At 41.7% G+C, this 20838-nt stretch overlaps 1 protein-coding gene across 1 annotated transcript in view; it reads left to right on the top strand.

Annotated features, from left to right (window-relative positions):
* The window catches only part of RELN (reelin), a 299237-nt gene that overhangs the window by 37205 nt on the left and 241194 nt on the right, over positions 1–20838 (top strand). The window contains exon 2 of the mRNA XM_059817215.1: positions 14164–14274. Within this exon, the coding sequence (XP_059673198.1) occupies positions 14164–14274 (111 nt within the window). The remainder of the gene's footprint in view (positions 1–14163; positions 14275–20838) is intronic.

Here is a 20838-nt window from a genome sequence, read left to right as displayed (position 1 = left end):
ACATGTTTAGACGGCAAAGCACCAGGTTATTTAAGGTCTCTTATTGCTGCAGTCCATTAAGTAATCCTGTTAAGCTCTGGTTAAAGGAAGATAAGCGCAAATATATTAAAGATAAATGGAGTCAGAAACTTTATGGCTCACTCTTGTTCACGATCTAAGCTATAATAGTATGGCAGCTTTCATCTGAATTGTATCACACAAGGAATCTACTGCGAGGAGGGAGGACTGAGGCTGATGAGGAAGAAGTGTCATTGTCATGGCTTGATACCTGAAGTTAAGAGTGGTCAAAGTGATCCTGGGGGCTTAATAGCAAGGTAACAGCATCATATACCATGTTGTTCAATGTAGTAAAATTCAAGGCTAACTGTGTTACTGTTAAAATGAAGAGGGGTGGAATGGGATGGGACAGGGAAAAATAATGCAGAATATGTGGGACAGGATATTGGGAATGAATCTCAAAATACATCACCTCAGTCCTAAGTATGAGTCAAAAAAAAGTCAAATTGAACCTTAGGAATTGCAAGAAAAGGAATGAAGAGCAAAATGGCCAGCATCATTTTGCCACTGGGTGTGCAATACAATGATATGCCCAGATTTCGGTGTTATGGGCAGATCTGATTGCCTCTGCTTGGAAAACTCATAGTAAAACTAGACAATGAGAGAGAAGGAATATCTTCCTGTGTAATGAGAAACTAAAGTTTCCTCAATTTGGGAAAAGGGATAGTTGAGAGAGATGTGAAAGATGTCTATAAATGTTGAATGCTCTTGATAAAACAAAAACATTTTGCCATTACTGAAAATGCAAGAATTTACAGAAAAGAGAGCTTAAAAAATAAAGAGAAAACATATTCACTCTTTATAATTAAATCATGGAACTCCTTGCTACCTGAAGCTGTAAAAGTACAAATACAGTTATTTGAATGAACACTTTAATGGGTCGTTGACTACTATTATATGCCACAACCCAGTGTACCTAGAGATGGGAGCTTATGTGGAGGGGATGTGGGGCTCATTCGCTGTACGCCCTGTTTCTTGTACTCCTCTCAAAGCATCTGCAGCTGGCTGGGGTCTGGACAACTAGGCTGGAAGGGACTTCTGGCCAGCTCAGTGGGACAATTGAGTTACCTAAATACGTGTGTAGTGCTGTTTGCGATAAATGTACAACATCCCCGGCCCCTGCCTGCCAGTCCGCAAGGGCAGGAGCTTGCCGCTTGGCCTGTGCTGTACTTGCTGCCTTCCCCTGTTCTTCTCAGAGTGCCTCAGAAGAACGCTGAATTGAATTTTAGCATCCCAAATCTTGTAGTTCACACCAGCTAAGGATGCTCTGTGATTCAGAACTTCTGCTCTCTAGAAGGTTTTAAAAAAATCTAGTGTTGAAAGCTTTTGAAACTAGTCAACACAGGTTGTGTGCATCACCATGCAATCACTGTCACACTTGCATTGGAGCTAGAATATATAAGTATTAAATTTTATAATGCACCAGTATAATTTTGCGGTACGTTAGGACTTGGATAAACATTATTTACACACTTCGAGAGTAACAAGCAGGCCTTCAGTGAGCTGTGTTTAAGGTTTCAATATGTTTTCTAGGGCAAATTAAACAAGTTCTAAAGCAAGGAAGAAGCTGACCTGTTTTATTTTTTTTGAATCTGTAAAAAAGATGTAATTGGAGGATACAAGATGTAGGGAATTTCTTTCAGGATTTTTAGGAAAGGATAGACCTATTGTCTTATATTTATCCAGGGCTATATTTTATATTACAGATGAGTAGTTACAAAAGAACACTGCATGTGTGTATTTTGATTTGAAGATGTTTCCTTATTTTCCAGTATCACTTGAACTCACGCACTTCGTGATATTTGCTTATCATAATTCATGTGTCTATAAGAGGATTTGTGTTCTTTTAGCCTGAGGTAAACATGTTCAACAGCCTGGTTTTAGTTGGCATGCTTCCTTAGCTAAAATTAAGACAAAAGTTCTTGCAAATGTTTAGATACTACTGAGTTATAATAAATTCCCAGTAGATAATTGTACTTGCTCTCTTCCAAGCCAGCCTTCATTTTATTTTTTAATGCTATTGTTATTTGTGTATTGAGTAGTTGTTTGTCTTTTGAGGACATCAGAATAAAGGGATTTACCACACTCTTCTGAAAATCTGAACACTGCAGTAATATTCAGACCTTCTAAATAATTTATTGAGAGCACAGTCAACAATATGAAATTTTCATGTATGGGTATCAAACAGGCAACCTTACACAAACTTGAAAGGCATGAAAAATAAGGTTAGGCTTCAAAATGGAGGTCAATATTCTCAGGCTTAGAGTAATAAAAAGGTAATCGCAATAATGTTTAATCTGTTTTTAAGAAAAAACTTACATTGGCACATTTCATAGAAGCAGGACAAAATTTGAATTTGAAGCTTAATAAGGAGATTGGTGGTTGCTGAATAAGGACACAAGGCTGTTCCAACATAGACCAGTGCCCAGGCTCGCTTCATACACTTTGTAGCTGGTGAGGTCATGGAATGACCCTGGTACTCTTCCCATCTGCTCCCAGAGCTTTGGATAAGAGAAATAACACACGAGGACTGGCAAAATACGTTTCACAATTGTTTAAGTCTAACCATCGTGTACATACTCTTAAAGCATAAGTTGCTGGCAGTTATGTTGTTACTAACTCTCACATTAAGAATATTTTGTTGCACAGAGATGAATTTTAACAAATAATATGTTAGGGTTTGTGTTTCATAAACTAAAACTATAAATGACCATCCTCATTATCCATTATAGGAAATAGTATTTAGAATGTCATTCTTGTTTTGGCTATAGTATGCAGTATAATTCAGTGGCTGAATTTTGAATGTTGGTGACTTCTGCTAGACACCATTTTTAGAGACATAGCTGATGTATGTTTTTGTGAAACGAATTTTGTTTCATTTGCAGATTGTTTTTACTACTTAAACTTCATTAATGCTGTTCAGGGCTCTGTGAGTTATCAAATGGAGTAACGGACACTTGCTGATATCCTTTGGAGCTTCTCGGTACTACAACAGTGCTCGCTAAGTTGCTAAGCATTAATGATATGTTTGGCATAGCACAAGAAAGAAGATAAAGATAGTCATTGTCTCTAATGTCCTCGGGTGAGCTCTGGATGCTGGGATGCTTAATTCCTACTTGTCTCCATCTGATGTGGGTAATAGTTGGACATCTAAATAGAAGCTGGGTAATTAATTTACTCTGTGTGTGTGGCTTTTGGTGAGATTCATCTCAGTTTGGACATCTTCAGTGTTGACATCTACAGCTGAGCTTTACAGTCTAAGCTCTCTTTATAGTCAGTGGGGAGAATCAGGCATTTCTCGAGTGTGATTCATCTGGCTCATTTTAGACATCAAAGTTAGGGTGAGATTTACAGGCTAAATGGGGTGACATAAATAGATATGATGTTCTCAGGAGCTTTATATAGCAGTAGCCCATATTCACTGGACCACTGACTGAAACCTCCATCTCCTCCTTCCAAGAAGGGTGCCCCAACTGCGGGAACAGAGAACAAGCCTCTCTCCGTGCCAGCTGGTATTCCCTTTTCCCATACAAAGTGCTATGCCTGCAGCTCAGGGACAGTGGCTGGGCCACTGGGGTTTAAAATATTTAAGTGTATTTGCTTGGGAAATTCAGGTTTGAATCCTCCTACCTAGGTGAGAGCCTTAATTACCCATCTGTTGGTTAGGAAGCAGACTGCTATGGCAGCAGCCAGTCTTACCCCTCCTCTGTCAGGTCTCTGGGCTGTGCCAACGTGTTTGGTGATGCCAGCCGGAACAAAGCACCTCACTGCTCAACATGACCAAGTTTCTGGTGGCTTTGGGTATGGTCAGAAACATATTTAAGTTAGGGATTTTGATGCATGAGAAGTCAGGGTCTTGGGTCTAATTTTGGAATCATGTACCTGTTTTAGGTGCCTGAGTCTGTTCACAGACCTAAGCATTGGACTGTTCACTTTTAGTGAGATACAAGCTCGGAAGCATCTCGGAGCTTATAAAAAATGTGACCAATCCTTTGTAGTTTAGGAATATAAGAATAAACTCTGGTTATATTGCTGCTGATGTCATTATCCCTGTCTTGTTATGAACTTTCAAAAAGATGTTATAAGTAGTGCCTCTGCAAATAGTTCTTTCACAAGGCTGATAGGCTACTCTTTGCATCAATGACAAACGATGTCTCTGTATATCATGTTACTGACATCTTGCCACACATCTGCAGTCTATTTTCAGTTTTCTGTTGCTCATTACCAATTTAGGAAAGGAATTGAAAAGCTATGGAGACAAAGAGATTTGATGGAGCATGGGACAGAACCACTGAAACTAGTACCATAACGCAAAGCAATACCAGATCTGATTTTAAGCTGTCTAGAGCAAGGTTCAAAACTTGTGCATTTTTATTCCCCTCCTCCCAAGAGTTATTGGTAACTGGTGTTATTGGTGAAGGCATCACAGGTTAGAGATGGTGCTGTTCAACATGCCGTCAGTCCACCCTCAAGACATGTTCACTGGTGTGCTGTTGTGAGTCTAGTGCTTTGGTGTGGGCTTTAGAAAACCATTACTTAAGCAAGAACATTTTCATTTGTAAGAGTGCTGCCCCTCACCCATGTCTGTGTATTCAACCATGCTGAAATGTCTTTCATTTTTTTTTCTCCCACCTACCTGGGGAAAATCAAACCCAGTATGAGTAAGAATCCCATGGGTTTTCTGCTTTTATTTTTGCTGGATGAGGTGTAAACCTGTGATTCACACTGTTTTTTGGTATCTGTCTGGCATTCGTATTTGAAATTGCTGCATAACTATGAATTCCTGGATTTTGGTTTCTTTTGAAATCAAAGCATTTCTGTGAGCAGTAAAGGTTAGTTTGATGTGAATGTATACGTCACTATTTTTTGAAAATTTCTTCTTTTTTACTAATAAGGTTCTGAGTGCAATTAAGTGTATACAGTTTCTGTATTTTTGTAACAATGCACACTCCACCATTAGTGTGCTGATAAATGTGTTTGTAAATTATTTTGAATGCATACCTCTAAAACTCTACTTGAGTATTTATAGATCGGTTGTCACTGCAGTGTCTAACAGTGCACCTTTAAATAAGGCATTAGAGCTTATTCTCTTCTTACTAGCAATTTCATCTGTAGTTGGCATTTCAGGGGTGATCTGGTATTTGGATTTGGGCTTAGTATTATCTGTGCCCTGTAAGACAGCACTACCTACCAGGATGGGTTTACACTTGGACCACTTGTGTTTGACATTGCATGATGGTAGCATAAAGGAACCATTGCCTAAAAGAGGGGACTAACTTGGGAAGCAACGAAGAACATCTTCCACGTGTTGGTTCATCTTTTGCACAAACCCTTCCCAGCTTGCTGGGACAGCAGTTAGTGAGTCCAGAAATCCACTCAGTGGGCACCACTTAATTTCTACTTTTAAAGCATTGTGAGCAAAGCCAGAGAGGGAAAATTTGGAACAGAAGGAACCCAGTGTGGGCTTCTGATCAGGTCATGTTGGTCAAGAGATGCCGAGACGCAGACAGCCATGGCATGTGCTCCTGCCGGAGCTCCTTGCGCTCGCTGGGCTGCTGTTCGTTCCCCCATCCCAGCTCCATCTCTGAGCTGGCAAGGGCGGTGCCCATCCCAGCTCCACCTCTGAGCCAGCGAAGCTGGTGCTGGGGGCAGTGTGAGACCCTACTGTGGGTGACCTCCCACCAGTCCTGGTGGTGTGGTGTGAATGTGCTAATGGCAGAGCTGTCTCTGCTCTGCCTGCTGCAACGAGCTGGTGCCTCTCTCAGCTGCGGGCAGAACGTGGGGCACCAGATGACAATCCTGACACGAGGTGGTAGTACACTATATACCAGGTGTTTTTAAACAATAGTTGCAACCACTTCCAGATGCTAGTCAGAGATGTTGTTTAGGAGAAGGTGTGTTAGCCTTGGTGTGCCTGTTGTCATCCTCCTGACATGCCGTGTGCCCAGTGCCTACAGGAGTGGCATGGGTAGAGGTTAACCAAACTCAGTATTTGCCCACGAGGCAACAGGAAAATGAGACTCAGAGGATGGACTGTCTCTGTGCTGGTCTCCCAGGTGAATTTGTTCAGGAATGAGTTCTTCCTGATCTTCTGAGCTGTATAAGGGAAATCAGTGTTTGCACACAAGAGTGTGAGCTTGGGTGGTCCCAAGTACACTGCCTGCGGACTGCATTCCCACTGCTGGCTGTTTTGGGGAGTGTTAAGCTCTGCTTGGCTCTGAATATAGTGTGATGTTGATAGCCTTTGCCGTATTTGATGTTAGTCTCCATTTCTTCTTGCAGTCTCCTGTGAAAGCCATGACCCTGTGAAGGAGCAGAGGCCTCTCTGAACAGTGCCATTGCACACCTGACTTGCATTACTTAGAGACTGATACATTTTTTGAGGAGTCAAGCAAAAAAATGAATGACTTCAGTATAAGTAATTTATGTCCTAAGAGGAAATTTTCCAGCTATGGCTCAGGTGTGCAACGATGCAATATTACAGTATTATAAGGAATTGGCTTTGACCTTGAGAAGAACCTAAAAAAATGCCTGTCCTTGCTTTGATGCAGGGAAGTCTTATTTTGGGAAGTTCACTGTCTGCGGTGATCCCATTTCACACACCAAATTTATTTTCTGTTTACTTCATGGTATACAAAAGTGCACTTTTACACTGCCGCTATGTGTCTTGACTCACATAAACAGTATATGGGGCTTCAAAGATTTTTGCCTTTATTATTTCTTTTTTGAACTCTGTTAAATCTCCACTCATGCTGTTTCATGTGTCATAGCTGTATCTCTACATCTAGTCCTTTTCCTTGCCTTCAAGTTTTTTAACTTGGTGTCATCAACAGCAGCTGCAAATTCCATGGAATTTCTGTATATATCTGCCCTCTTGGTGATATTTAGCTGATGCCAAAGAGCAGCCAAATTTGGTAAGACCTGTCAGTGGTAGGTATCTCCTGAGATGATCCCTTTCCTCCACCTGGCAGTTTTTCTGCCTTTACAGTTTAGATGGATTAAGTCTACTACTTAGAATATTTTGAGTATCAATCAAAATCCAGCTATCTTTTCAGAGAGTACTATCGGTCCCTCAAGAGAACATAAGGCAAATTTTATGCAATTACTTATACAGATTAATAGATTTCTATAATGTTATATATATAACATGTAGCATATTACACTGGAAACACAGTGAAAATGGTGTTCACAAGAATAGCATGAGTTTCTCAGAAATATCTGAAAATAACTACAGTTCAAAATCCATTTTGTCTTTTCTAGTATGCTGCTACCTCCACCTGTGGTGTAATTTCAGCAGCATCCTTGCCAGCATCCTTCTTCCTGTCCTGCTTCCTCCTCGAGGCATGTCAGCTCCCGGCATTGCCGGAGGCACTGCTGCTCCTCATCCCACGGGAGGCACCAACTCCAGGGCTCTCGCAGAAACCTGTCGTGGGAAGTGCGAGACGTCTCCAAAGAGAGGCTGCCGCATCCCCTCCATTCCCAAGAAAATAGCATCCAAAGCTCCCCGGAGATGCGTGGCATTAGCAGGATGAGGCCAGCCTGCCTGCTCACTTAGCAGGTCTCTGTAGTGACTCTAGGCGAGCACAGCAGCATGTATGTGCTGAGCATGCAGGGAGTTGCAGTCAGCAAATTTCCACATATTTTTGGTGGAAAATAGAACTGAACTGATGATTCTCAGAAATAAAGTTGTTTCAAAAAAATGTGCGTCACCACGACCATTGTACAGAAAGAAGGGTAAGGCAAAGAGGCACCAGAGGTTACTTCTGTGATATTTCCTGGCCCTGAATACGACTTTTTTTCATGGAGCCATTACCTGGGATTTTACAAAGTAAACTGAAGTTATCCACCTAACCCCTGTATTCCTATCCATGTCGTTTGTGGATAGGAATGTTTCATATCCATCATGGAAACACTGTTCACTTGATTCAGAAGGCAGAATAAGAGATCATAGTGGGTTGCCATCTGGCTGTCAACCAGCATGTGAGGCTGACCCAAACTTTGCTGTTGCCTTTTACAGGTGGTTTTTGTGCCTGATCTCTCTCCCTGGTTACTGTGTGAGCCCCTTGTACTGAACATCTCCTCCAGGGTTTCCAGGCCACAGCTGCACATACCACCTCCTCCTTTCCATCGCCTTCTATCTGCTGCTTTGCCCAGCCGTAGTCCCCTCTTCCCTGTTGCTCTGCAGTTGTTCTCCAAAAAGTCTCTCTTCCCCTATTTGCTGTATTGGTTCCAGTGTCACCACCTTCCCCATCCCAGTTCACTCACTGTCCCTTTGCACCCAGATCTGCTTCTGTGTCTCATCAGTTTAAGTGATTGGGCATGGTGTAGGTCAAACTTTAGGAGCAACTTCATTTTTGTGACATTTTGCACATTTTGCAGTGTTTTGAGAAGTGAGATTCTGCTGAATTGATGTTTTCCCATCAAAAGGCTTAGACTTTTGATTGATTCCTTTCTTTCCAACGAGCAGACATGACTTGCTGCTTTTAAACACTGAGAAACTTCCCAGATCAAAACATCATCGGAACTGATATCTCCATGAACCGCATCTGCTTCAACAAAGCAGTATAGCTGGATTAAAATATATTTGATGGGACTTTTTTCAGCGAGCTCTATTAGTCAGTGAGTGCTCTAAGAGTGCTAAATGAGGACAGAAACTCCAGAAATATTTAGATGCTAAAAATGAAAATGTCTCTGAGCATGTGCCAACTCTGATTATTTATTTTTATTTGTGTGTGTATATATATAAAAAAAATACAGTTTGTCCAATCTTGGAGCACAGCTCTCAGACTTCAGAGTGGAAGAGCTGCTGAAAGCAAAGGACACTGGAGTTTTTCAGCCAGGGCAACACAACATTTTCCTCTAACCTCATCTCAGAAATGAATGAAGTGTTTTGACTGAAATTCCTTCTCCCTTAAATAATTAAATCAGTCTGAGGCAGACACTTACCATGGGGAAAAAAAAAAGGCAAAAAGCCCAAGCGGGTAAAAATTGGCAAAGATCTCAGGAACTGAAAATAGAAAGAAATGTTGGGCAACTTTTAAAGTAGCTGTTATCAGCTTTGCCTCTAGCATTTGTAGTGTGCTGTTGCCTGATCAGTAGGCTGTTCCCAGCGCAGTCCTCCTGCGTTTCTCGGGAAGATGTTCTCAGTCCCTTACACTGGGCTACTTCAAGGCAGCCAAGGGCTTCCTACTTACGTCTGCGCCATGGACTCCCTGCTCCCACAGGTCTCTCACAAGTTCCCTTACTGTCCCCAGTGTGAGGGGTGAGACAAGTCAAGCCGGGGCTCCCCACGTGCCCCGGTGCAGCATCCAGAAGGGCTGGCCATGGGGTGCTACTCTGGGGGGGGTGGCAGGGTTCAGTGTCTCCCCTGACCGGCTGAGCAGTTGCCAGGGCTGGAAAGGCTCCTCCCTTCTTCACTCACCCAAATTCTCCTCTCAAGAAAGGGTATTGTGGAAGATGGAGCAGAGCCTGGTTGGACTTGTAGATGAGACTCACTGCTGTGGCGTCCATTGGGCACTGTGGGGAGGGCGGTGGGCTTGTGCCAGGGTCCCCCTTGCCTGACTAGCCCTGGGTGCCCCGTGCAGCTGTGCCCCTCCAGATGTTTTCCAAGGTCCAGGTGGGTCTTGGCTTCAGCCCTCGCTCCTGAAGCGCTGGATATTTGGCGTCAAATGCGTATGGCATGAGCCAGTGTAAAGGCAGAAACAAAGCCTGGCGGAGGGGATCTCGGAGGAATCTTCTTTTTGCTGTTGGAAGGGGAAGCTGAGAGCCCTCAGTAACAAGCCCTAGTCCCAACATAAAATCAGGATCCTGTTGCTGGGCTGTGCTTTAGCACAGCTTTCCTGTTCTTGGTCATTAACACTTAGCATGGTGTGTGTTTTCTTTCATTTTATGGGAATTTGATGTATTTCACCACTGGGTAAAGAAAAAAATCGTCACTGAGAATGTCATGATTAATTTTTTTCCTCTTGAAGAACTATGAAATTATTCTGAAATGTATGACACGTGTATAATAACAGCCTAGTGCTCTGTTTTTAAAAAAAGTGATAGAGGCGTTGTGCAGTTTCCCAGAGGCTTAATGAGGGAGCCATACTGTGTTGGAAATTTTTCAACGATAAAAATTGACCTATTACATGCTCATGTAAAATGAGGGTTGACAATCACACAAATATGTCCAAAATCAAATACAGGCATTGTAAAATATCACTTCTTTCCCAGAGAGAAACTGGTCACCTGTTCCCAGTAGGATTTTACATTATATCCTATTCAGTAAAGAATAAGATGCTTCCCCACAGGGAAACAAAACGGTAGCAAAGTACTGGCCCGGTGCCCTTCTATCAATGCTTTTCACTGACTGTTTTGCCAAGTCTTCAAAAATAATGCATAGGCATATTTTTTCAACATATGTTTTGCCTCTTTCTTGGTTTAAAAGCACAAAGGGAAGAAAAGGTTCTGCATTATTCGCCAGTTCATCATCAAACGCAGGAAGAATTCACTGTTTGCTTGTTTGATTTTCTTTTCCTCTCCATAACACTTACTTTATTTTTTAAAAAAATCCAGTCTCTTTTGCTGTTCCTTTAACATATATCTCAGAAGTGGCCTCTTCTTAAAAATTGAGCATATGGCTCTGAACCTGCGGCTGCATTCAGGGAAGTGTCTATTGCAAAACACTGAAATGTGGAGTGATGGGAGCAGAAAAGTTGGATTCAGGAATATTCAGTACACTATTGAATAATCAAAGAAAGGAAGATAAGTAAATATAAAGAGTTGAAGAATAAATTAAACATGGTAAATATTGCTCCTCTGTTCAGCCACTGTCAATGTTTGCATGTTCTTTAGATATTTAATAGTAAGTTTAAGCCAATGTGTACCCCAGACGAAACACTGAATGACTGTTGGGATTGTTTCTGATGATGATTGTTTCACTGTTGAATGCGTATCACCAGTGTCACGAAGGATGAGGAAAAGGCTGAGGTACTTAATGCCTTCTTTGCCTCAGTCTTTAACAGCCACACCGGGTATCCTCAGGGTATCCGTCCCCCTGAGCTGGATGACAGGGATGGAGGGCAAAATAGGCTCCCCATGATCCAGGAGGAAGCAGTTAACGACCTGCTATGCCACCTGGACACTCATAAGTCTATGGGGCCTGATGGCATCCACCCAAGGGTGCTGAGGGAGCTGGCGGAGGAGCTTGCCAAGCCGCTCTCCATCATTTATCAACAGTCCTGGTCAACGGGGGAGGTCCCAGATGACTGGAGGCTTGCCAACGTGACGCCCATCTACAAGAAGGGTCGGAAGGAGGATCCGGGGAACTACAGGCCTGTCAGCCTGACCTCGGTGCCGGGGAAGGTTATGGAGAGGCTCATCTTGAGGGCGCTCACGGGACACGTGCAGGTTACCCAAGGGATCAGGCCAAGCCAGCACGGGTTCATGAAAGGCAGGTCCTGCTTGACCAACCTGATCTCCTTCTATGACCAGGTGACCCGCCTAGTGGATGAGGGGAAGGCTGTTGATGTTGTCTACCTGGACTTCAGCAAAGCCTTTGACACTGTTCCCCACAGTATTCTCCTGGAGAAGCTGGCGGCCTGTGGTTTAGACAGGTACACTCTTCGCTGGGTAAAAAACTGGCTGGATGGCCGAGCCCAGAGGGTTGTGGTGAATGGGGTGAAATCCAGCTGGCGGCCGGTCACAAGCGGAGTCCCCCAGGGATCGGTTTTGGGACCGGTCTTGTTTAATATCTTCATTGATGATCTGGATGAGGGGATAGAGTGCTCCCTCAGCAAGTTTGCAGACGACACCAAGTTGGGAGGGAGTGTTGATCTGCTTGAGGGTAGGAAGGCTCTGCAGAGGGATCTGGACAGGCTGGATCGATGGGCTGAGGCCAACCGGATGAAGTTCAATAAGGCCAAGTGCCGGGTTCTACACTTCGGCCACAACAACCCCAGGCAAAACTACAGGCTTGGGGATGAGTGGCTGGAAAGTTCCCCTGCAGAAAAGGACCTGGGGGTGTTGATCGACACCCGGCTGAATATGAGCCAGCAGTGTGCCCAGGTGGCCAAGAAGGCCAACGGCATCCTGGCTTGCATCAGAAATGGTGTGGCCAGCAGGAGCAGGGAGGTGATCATGCCTCTGTACTCGGCTCTGGTGAGGCCGCACCTCGAATACTGTGTTCAGTTTTGGGCCCCTCACTACAAGAAGGACATTGAGGTGCTGGAGCGTGTCCAGAGAAGGGCGACGAAGCTGGTGAGGGGTCTGGAACACAAGTCTTATGAGGAGCGGCTGAGCGAGCTGGGGTTGTTTAGCCTGGAGAAGAGGAGGCTGAGGGGAGACCTTATCGCTCTCTACAACTACCTGAAAGGGGGTTGCAGAGAGGTGGGTGTTGGTCTCTTCTCCCAAGTGACTAGTGACAGGACTAGAGGAAATGGCCTCAAGTTGCGACAGGGGAGGTTCAGGCTAGACATTAGGAAAAAGTTCTTCACTGAGAGAGTGGTGAAACACTGGAATAGGCTGCCCAGGGAGGTGGTAGAGTCACCCTCCCTGGAGGTATTCAAGGAGCGTGTGGATGTGGCATTGTGGGATGTAGCTTGATGGACATGGTGCTGTGTGGTGTTGGGTTGGACTCGATGATCTTACAGGTCTTTTCCAACTGTACTGATTCTGTGATTCTGTGATTCTGTGAATGTAGTAGCAGTCACCTCTCAGTACCTTGCTTCATGAGCCAGTGACTGGCTGTAGATCTGATGTTTCCAGCAAGAGAGAGCAGTATGGGGAGGAAAAAAAAAGTCCTATATGGTAGGCAATAGATTTGCAATAAAGTTTATCCACATTTAAATAAATATGAGTAAAGATTGTAGAAAAGGACGATATTAGACAGACATTAGATGTAGAAAAGGATTACACAGACAAAGGTGAGGAGAGAAAGAGAAGAAAATTCACTTAATTGTAAAACTATCTAATAAATTCATTTTTTGTAAAATTTCCTAGTTCTGATTTTCAATTTGGAGGTATGCACTCTAATGTTGGAATATTAAATAAAAAAAAAATTGGACAGGATATTATTATGAAGCAAAGAAGGTTGCATGCTGCTGTAGGATTAGAGAAGTCGTTCTGGCCATAGAGGATATATATATAATGGTAAAAACCTAAGCCTGTCACTTCGTAATTCAGGTCTTTCCAAGATAGAACCACTGAAGCTGATGATAAGTATACAGTGATGCAATCTGAAAGATACTGAAGTAAGAATGTGAGAATTAGTGTTTGCAAGAAGTAAATAAATATTGCAAGATTTGTCAATTCTAATGAAGAATATATAGATTCCAGTGTTACTTGTAGATGCTATTTGGATGATTACTTTGCAGTTAATATCTAAGAATCTCTTAAAAATACATTTATGAGTTATTTAAATACACATAATCTGTAATGACCCAGATACCCATATAACTTAAGTGTATAATACTATAATATGTATGATAACCATAACTTAGCACTCTGTTTAAGTCCAGAAAGAACAATACCATAATCCTGGTTATTCCACTGCTTTTACTACAGTCTAATGTCTTGACAATTACTTACAAGCCATATATTTCAATGCTACATTTTACTAACTCATTGTAAATTTAGTGTATAGCTTAGTTTTGTGCTTCTAGCAAAGGCAACTTCCCAAGCTGAGATGGCCACAACCACCCTTTTGATGTTCATTTCCAATCCTGTTGTAATGCTCAATTTGTCTCTGGTTCCTGCTGCAGGTGATTACTGGTACATGACTTATGATACGTTTAGGAATAGAAGCTGAGTCAAACACCAATAAATGCCAGTCGTTTACCTCTAAACCAGTCAATTTTCTTTTAAGTAAACCCTAAGGAAGCTGTACAGGAGCAGACTAAAACTTGGCACACACGGCTTGAACGCTGAATGAGCTGTTTGGGGAAATTACATGGGAAAGCTAATTTAAAGTCACTGAAGTGTCATAAGGATTGGGGGAATTCAGATGAATTCTCTGTACTGAATGATGGGATCTCATTCAAGTGCAAGAATCTGCTCACAGAATATGTATAGGATCTTAAGTACTGCTTATAAATAATTATACTTATTTTATTTCTCTCATTTCAGTGACTATTTCGACAAGTACCTTCTTTGACGGCTTACTGGTAACTGGGCTCTACACCTCTACCAGTGTTCAGGCTTCCCAGAGCGTTGGTGGTTCCAGTGCTTTTGGATTTGGTAAGTTCAATGTAATTTACTTTCTGCAACCCGGGGTAATGAATAATTGGTTGTACAAAGGACATCAATAACAACACAATTACTGAAACAGGTTAATTTCGGCTAAGTAATCAACAATACATGGAAGTCGGTGGGAGTCAAGGAGATAAGGCAGTGGTGGCTTTTAGACCGCTGTTATTTCTTCCTCCACTTTCTTTGGTTTTGGTCAGCCTAGTACTGGTATACTGAATTACGTGAATTTTAAGAGAGAAAAGCCTCAGTAGCTAAACTGGTTAAAATAGCCATTTCTAAATGGTGTGACATTCGGTATAAACTAAAGCCTTTAGCCCAAGGCATCTAACTGTTTTTGGGCTGAAACACTGATTCCTTTGAGCTTATGTTAACCCACTTTTTCCATTCACTTAACAATAGCGTCTTCCTTAAAACCAGAATGGTGGTTAAGGTATTTTATATAACCAATTATTTTCCATGTACGAAAACCAGAATTGTAGTAAAAGGGGTAGGACAGGTTTTGCAGAATTACTATATATTCCAAGTTCTGTTGTTGCATTCAGTGGTAGCAGCCAGGCCAGCTGTGCTAAGGACAAGGCGCTTTTGAACAATCTCTTCTAAATTTGTGCGAGTAATTTAGAGCTATACCTTCTGCAGCAGTTTGTTATTTGGTAGTATTTTTTATATCCTTACAAATAATTGTAAGAATTGTGTTCCTCCAATTGCAGGAACTTGGTCACCCCTAACACCCTGGAGTGAAGGTACAAAAATAGGTACTAGTTGTATGGGACACCAACTGCGCTGCACTTGCAGTAGCATGTTTAAATGTTCATTTGTCCATTACAGTTAAACTTCAGTACTTTCTTCATAATAATCTTTCATAGTAATTATCTCTGTTATAATGCATGTGAAACACGAGGGGCCTGGACCTGTGAGTGTCATACAGCAGACATATGTTGGCTGGTGAATGAAATAATGCAACATGAATAGCACATTATTTAAAACTGTATTGAGGAATAATTTGAGAAGGGCTTTGCCTCTGTGAATAGCACCACTGATCAACCTCAAACCTTTTGCTTGGTCTTTCAAAGGGAAGAGCACAGTTGCCACGGGTATTTCATGTCTTATGTAAAATGCACAGAAAGATCCACTTTTCTGGAAGAAATAGTACTGCCGTTTCTCCTTTCCCACTGTACTCTTTACAGGATGAACAGGGTCTGATGGACTAAGCGAGAAGGAAAGCAGTTATCAATGTGAAATTTTTGGGATGTTCAAGTTACTGGCAAGATATTATCTTGCCATAAAATAGGTGTTTGCATCATGTCTTTGGGGAGATCATGGCCCTGTACAGCAAACTCTGGGCAAGGTATACAAGCCATGTTTAATCACATCTAAATATTTAAGAATGGAAATTAAGCAAAATTTTAGCAACCTAAATAGCTTTGTGCATTTAGAAAGTACATCTGTATTTTTTCCTAGAATAGTATCTTCATCTGTAGAACAGGGCTGTTGTAGTTGGTGTCGCACTGAGCCAGATGTTAAAGTAACATGTGACATGTGACAGAAAAAAAGACATGGCCTTTTTTAACTTGCCAAAGGTCATTTTCTAGCTCTTGATGTGTTACTTTGACCGTTCAGTTGCTGGTAAGATAACCAACGACTAAACAGGTGACGTGTGTATTCTGTGGACCAAAAGAAGAGCCAAGCCTACAGGCTGGGAAAATATGGAAGCCAAAGACAGGCAAAAGTAGTCACGCATGGTTGGAGCCACTTCATTTTGCTCGTCAGTACGAATTCTCAAACATCATGCCCAGGGGAGGTCTGCTGCTCTGTCTCAAGCATGCCTCCATCCATGTCAGAGAAAAACTGCTGCCATCTATGACTTTTCTTTTGAATTTTCTGCAGGCAAACTGTAGAGTCAGTTGTGTTACAGTTGTTAGTTATGCAACATTTAAAATAAAAATCTCATTTTGCTGTTTTTCTTTGCTAGCTCCTAAGTTTGCCTATATAATGAAAAAAACCAATATGGATGTTTCAAAAGAGCTGATGCTCTTGTGCAGAGTCTTTGCAGTCACAGTAAAAAGTAAACAGTGAAGGAAAAATGGCAATGGCTTTTAAACTTAATTTTATGTGAATGTTCAATCAATGATGTACTGATGGCTCCCAGGACTGAGAACTACATAAACATTTCCGTTCTCTACTCTGCAGTGAAAGACGAGAAGGCTGACCTCTTCCAAAAAGCATTTAGCATGCAAATGACGTGTTCTTTAATACCATTTGGTAGTTCTAAAAATTAACAGTATTTTAAAATCTGTCATCTGTAGTAGAAAAAAAGAGTAGTGTCCACAGAATTTAATGTATTGTTTAAGCAAATAGTAGATGGGAGTGGCATAGTTTTGTTTTCTGAAAAAAACATAAAGCGCTTTCTCCAGAAACCCTGGATCCATCTGTTGTGTCATCATCTCCAGTTAGCAAAGGAGCTGCTCCTCCTTTCCAGCAAGTGATGGTGATGTTCTGGTTTGATTTAGCTGGGTGGAAATTATTGGTTTTTTTTAAATGTTGAGGACTCTGTCAAGTTCAGAGACCTCAATTCAAAGATTTATGTGGTTTATCGTAGATTAGACGGGGGGGGGGGCGAAGCTGGGTCTTTAAAACCTGAAGATAGCAATATTCTGAAATGGGTTTGATAGTGGTTGCTTATGGAGCAGGGAAGGATATTTTTTTTCTCCCTTACAATATTACCATTGAAATGCTCTTGTCTGCATCACACAGGAGGTCACGCTAGATTATCATAATCTTCCAGTCTGCCCCGACAATTTGAAGTCTTCCCAACATACACATATCTGTCTTTTGTGCCATAAGTTACTTTATTGAGGCTACAATTATCTTTTAATTACCTAGTTTAGGAAGTCACTTGATGGAGACACAATCATTGTCAGTTATCACAGCTAGTTAACCGTGTCAAGAAGCTTTGAAGAAAAAAGGTAAAATACGTTGAAGCTTACAGAGTTAATTCTAAGGGTTATGTTTTCTTTCTTTTTCAGTATATATCATGTAGCCAAAGAAATAGTTCCTGGTTTCCTCTGTGGGGTTATACTGACATGAAACTTGCTGAAATTTTTATTTGGGAAACCATCTAACAACTCTTTTAGGCAGAAATGAGTGAGCTTTTGGGGATAAAACCTAATAGTGGTCATAAATATTCATCTTTTGTCCTAAGCTGAACCATTGTCTGGGTTCAGATAAACGTAAAACTAAAACTGTAAAGCTAAAATTAGAACTGGGACAAAACATAAATGTGTACTTGAAACCTCACTAAGGAAGCTGTGAGGATCCTTTAACAAAGAAATAATACTTAAATTGAGCTTTTAAGAAAAGCGTTTCTTTCTCTGTTAGGGTATCTTTTGTATCATGGGATCTAAGTTGCATCTCTCCAGTATCATTTCCACCCTCCTTTCCTGATCAGTGCAGTGCATACCTGGGACTCGTTTCCACATCCTTCAGCCCTGCCTGCTGAAGGCTGAAGAGCAGTCCCACTCTTCATCTCCCCCTTTCTCCAGCCACATGGCTATCCCTCAGTGTCATTCACACCCCATCTCTCTGGAGATGCTTTTTGGACCCCTTGGGATCTCTCCATCCCCATGTGTCCTTTCCTTCTTCTGCTTTTGACTCTGAGGGTCCTTGTGGGACCTCCTTCCATAGCTTGGGGCATCTGCTGACCATCCTCTGGGGTTTATCAACCCACTAAGGCTACCCTGCCATACAGCCAGGATGTATATACGGTCATTTAGGGGCTCTCACTGCTTGACTTCTACCAAATATATAAGAGGAAAGTGGGAGACAGGAGTACTAAAAAACATGTTAGAAAGCTACAAATGCAGTGGTGGGTTTGATGGGAATGATGGCTTGCAAATGAGATTAAGGATAAATGGGTTTGGTGGGTGGTAGGGGTACTGGTCTGTAACTTGGGATAAATAGGAAAATACAGCTCAGCTCCTCCAAAGCCATGTGCACTGGAAAGCGACAAACGCAGTATCATTTCTGCAATTAAAGGAGAAGATTACAGCGTAATCCCTCAGCAGTGATAAGGAGTGCTGTGTGCTGAGGACCTGAATCTGTCTCATTACACGGGATCGTCCTGGCTGACAGGCTGGTTGAGCAGACAGATGTGCTGGGCTGTGCACATCAAAGCTTGCCTTTGACCTGCCAGTCACACTGCATCTCTGCGCATTCGGACTCTTCCCAAAGCTTTCTGGCTCCCCAGTAGATTTTCACATCATGCACACATGACAAATTATTTAAAATTTAAGCTTGGTCTAAGTAGTTTCTTACAAACTACAATAAAAAATGTAAGCTGTTATAGTTAAGCCCCAAAACCCTAATTTTATGCAAAATCATAATTACTACACTGATGTTTACCTTTTAATAAATGTGGAATAAACAAGTAATTTCATTATACTATTTGTACATGCATTAACATTTCAACCTAAATTGAAAAGGCCCTTTTGAAAGTCCATAGGCTCTATTATGGTAGAGACAGTGGATTCAAAGCTCTCATTACACTGGAAAGTGTTGCCACAGGCCTAATTGGCTAACAGAAAATTTTTGGTTTATTTTCTGTGTAGGTTTATGCAACTTGTAATTTGCTGTCTTTTAAAACAGATGTCTCCTTTCTACTGCGAGGTCACAAACTGCCGGTGAATTTTAGGTTTTGTTTAACTCTGTGGACTACTTTATAAGAGGCTATGAGCATGATGTTACCTGGAAACATTTTAGTGCCTGAACAGGGGAATTGCATCTGCTAGAAAGCAAAAAAAAGAACATGAAAGATCATCTTGCAATCTTGCGTCTTTTGTGATTCTTTGTTTCTACACTGTGAAGGTGATCACACCTACTGTAAGCAATAGATTGAGTCTCTGAGATTTAAAAAAAATTTGAATAGTTACAAATATTCCTTAAAATATGGTGAATAAAAATTTCCTAGAGGAAATCCTGGGAAGAGCAATCACCAGAAATAATTTACTTGGCATTACATTTTATCTTACACTCTTTTCTTTTTAAATTATTCTATTGCTTTTTGACAGGATTAAGGCAGCCTTCACATAATCCTCTGCTTGGTATTTTGGTTACATACATTTTTGCATAGCAGCCCAAAACCAAAAACCCCTTTCAATTTAGAGATGAAGGATTGTTTTAATCCATCTCTGCATGAGTTGGGAAGTGGGGAAAAGGATAAATGTAGTTCCCTGGTCCTGTATTTCCCCTTTGGCTCACAGGTCCCAAGCAGTCTTACAGCAGAGTGACTGTAGGTGGGTGTCATTGTTGATGCTGCTGGTTTCATCCCCAGAGGAAGAAGGGCAAAGGGGATGCCTGGGTGACTGAAGGGCACCCACAGTATCATCTCCAAGAGGGTACTGCAAAAAATGCTCTGGTCATGCTCCCCAGCTCTGCTGGTGCCTTGGTCTGGACCAAGCGTTGGAGGCATCAGAGGCTCACGCTGCTCCTGCATGGGGCATGTGGTTTCGAGACGTCAGAGGCTTGGTTTTGGCATCAGTTTATGCTCAAACACTGGTGGTTCTGGGGTAATGTTTTGCTTTCAGATTTTGACAGATAGAGGAAAATATCCCCCACTAACATTGTGAGATGGAAAAAGACCAACTGTTGGATTTTTCTTGTTAGGTGAGCCTGTAAAATTGATCCCTCCTGCTCAGTCTTTGCCTCTCCATGCTCGTTCACAGCTTTAAAAAGTAAGGAATAATTGGTAAATGCTAGCTCTTAAAAAAAAAAAAAAAAAAAGTTTTCAGCTACGTAGATGCTACTGCTCTTGAAGTGCAGTTTTGTAACTTAGTGAAATTGCTGTAGATCCCTGGTTTACTTTGTGACAAGCCAAATGGGCTCCAGGACCCTCCCTTCACACTGGAGATATTTGCCAGAAACCAAACAGATGGTAAACTAGGAAGAAATGACCCTCGGCATTCTCATTAGAACAGTTGGGGAAATTTTAATAAGCCCCCATTTGCCTTGTGCTGTATCTAATACCCTTTGAACTGCCACTTTTTTTTTTGTTTGTTTGTTACAAGTCAGCTACTGCCATGTATATTTTAATAGGGATTATCAAATACAATTTGCCCAGAAGATGTACCAGCCCTCTGCTGCTAATTAGCAAAGTTTAAATAATCACTGAGTTCTGGAATAATTGGAAAGAAACACTGTTTTTCCTGCCAATGCGTAATTACCAATTAACAGGAAGATAAAATATCTGTATAGAAGTCATATCTTGGAGAATTTGTTAACAGTCAATTAAATAGTGAGTTGGTGCCAAACTGACATTGGTCAAGAAAGTTTACATTTGAGTTTAGTTTTAAGATATTCCCCCCTGCAAATGGTATGTAATGAAACCATAATGATGATAAAACTTTCAAAGTTTCTGGGTCACAATGTTTAATTACTACTTAAATGTCTTTATGGCCAAAAGTTGACCATTTCTACAAGTGGTTGACTATTATATGTGCCTTATGGAAAGGGTTTCAGCTTTACGAACACAACATCTTTTCATTATCATGGCATAGGCAG

Source organism: Gavia stellata, chromosome 4 (genome assembly GCF_030936135.1).
Source record: "Gavia stellata isolate bGavSte3 chromosome 4, bGavSte3.hap2, whole genome shotgun sequence".
NCBI classification, from domain to species: Eukaryota; Metazoa; Chordata; class Aves; order Gaviiformes; family Gaviidae; genus Gavia; species Gavia stellata.
Note: the sequence above shows the minus strand (reverse complement) of the source record. Positions and strands in the feature narration are given on the sequence as shown.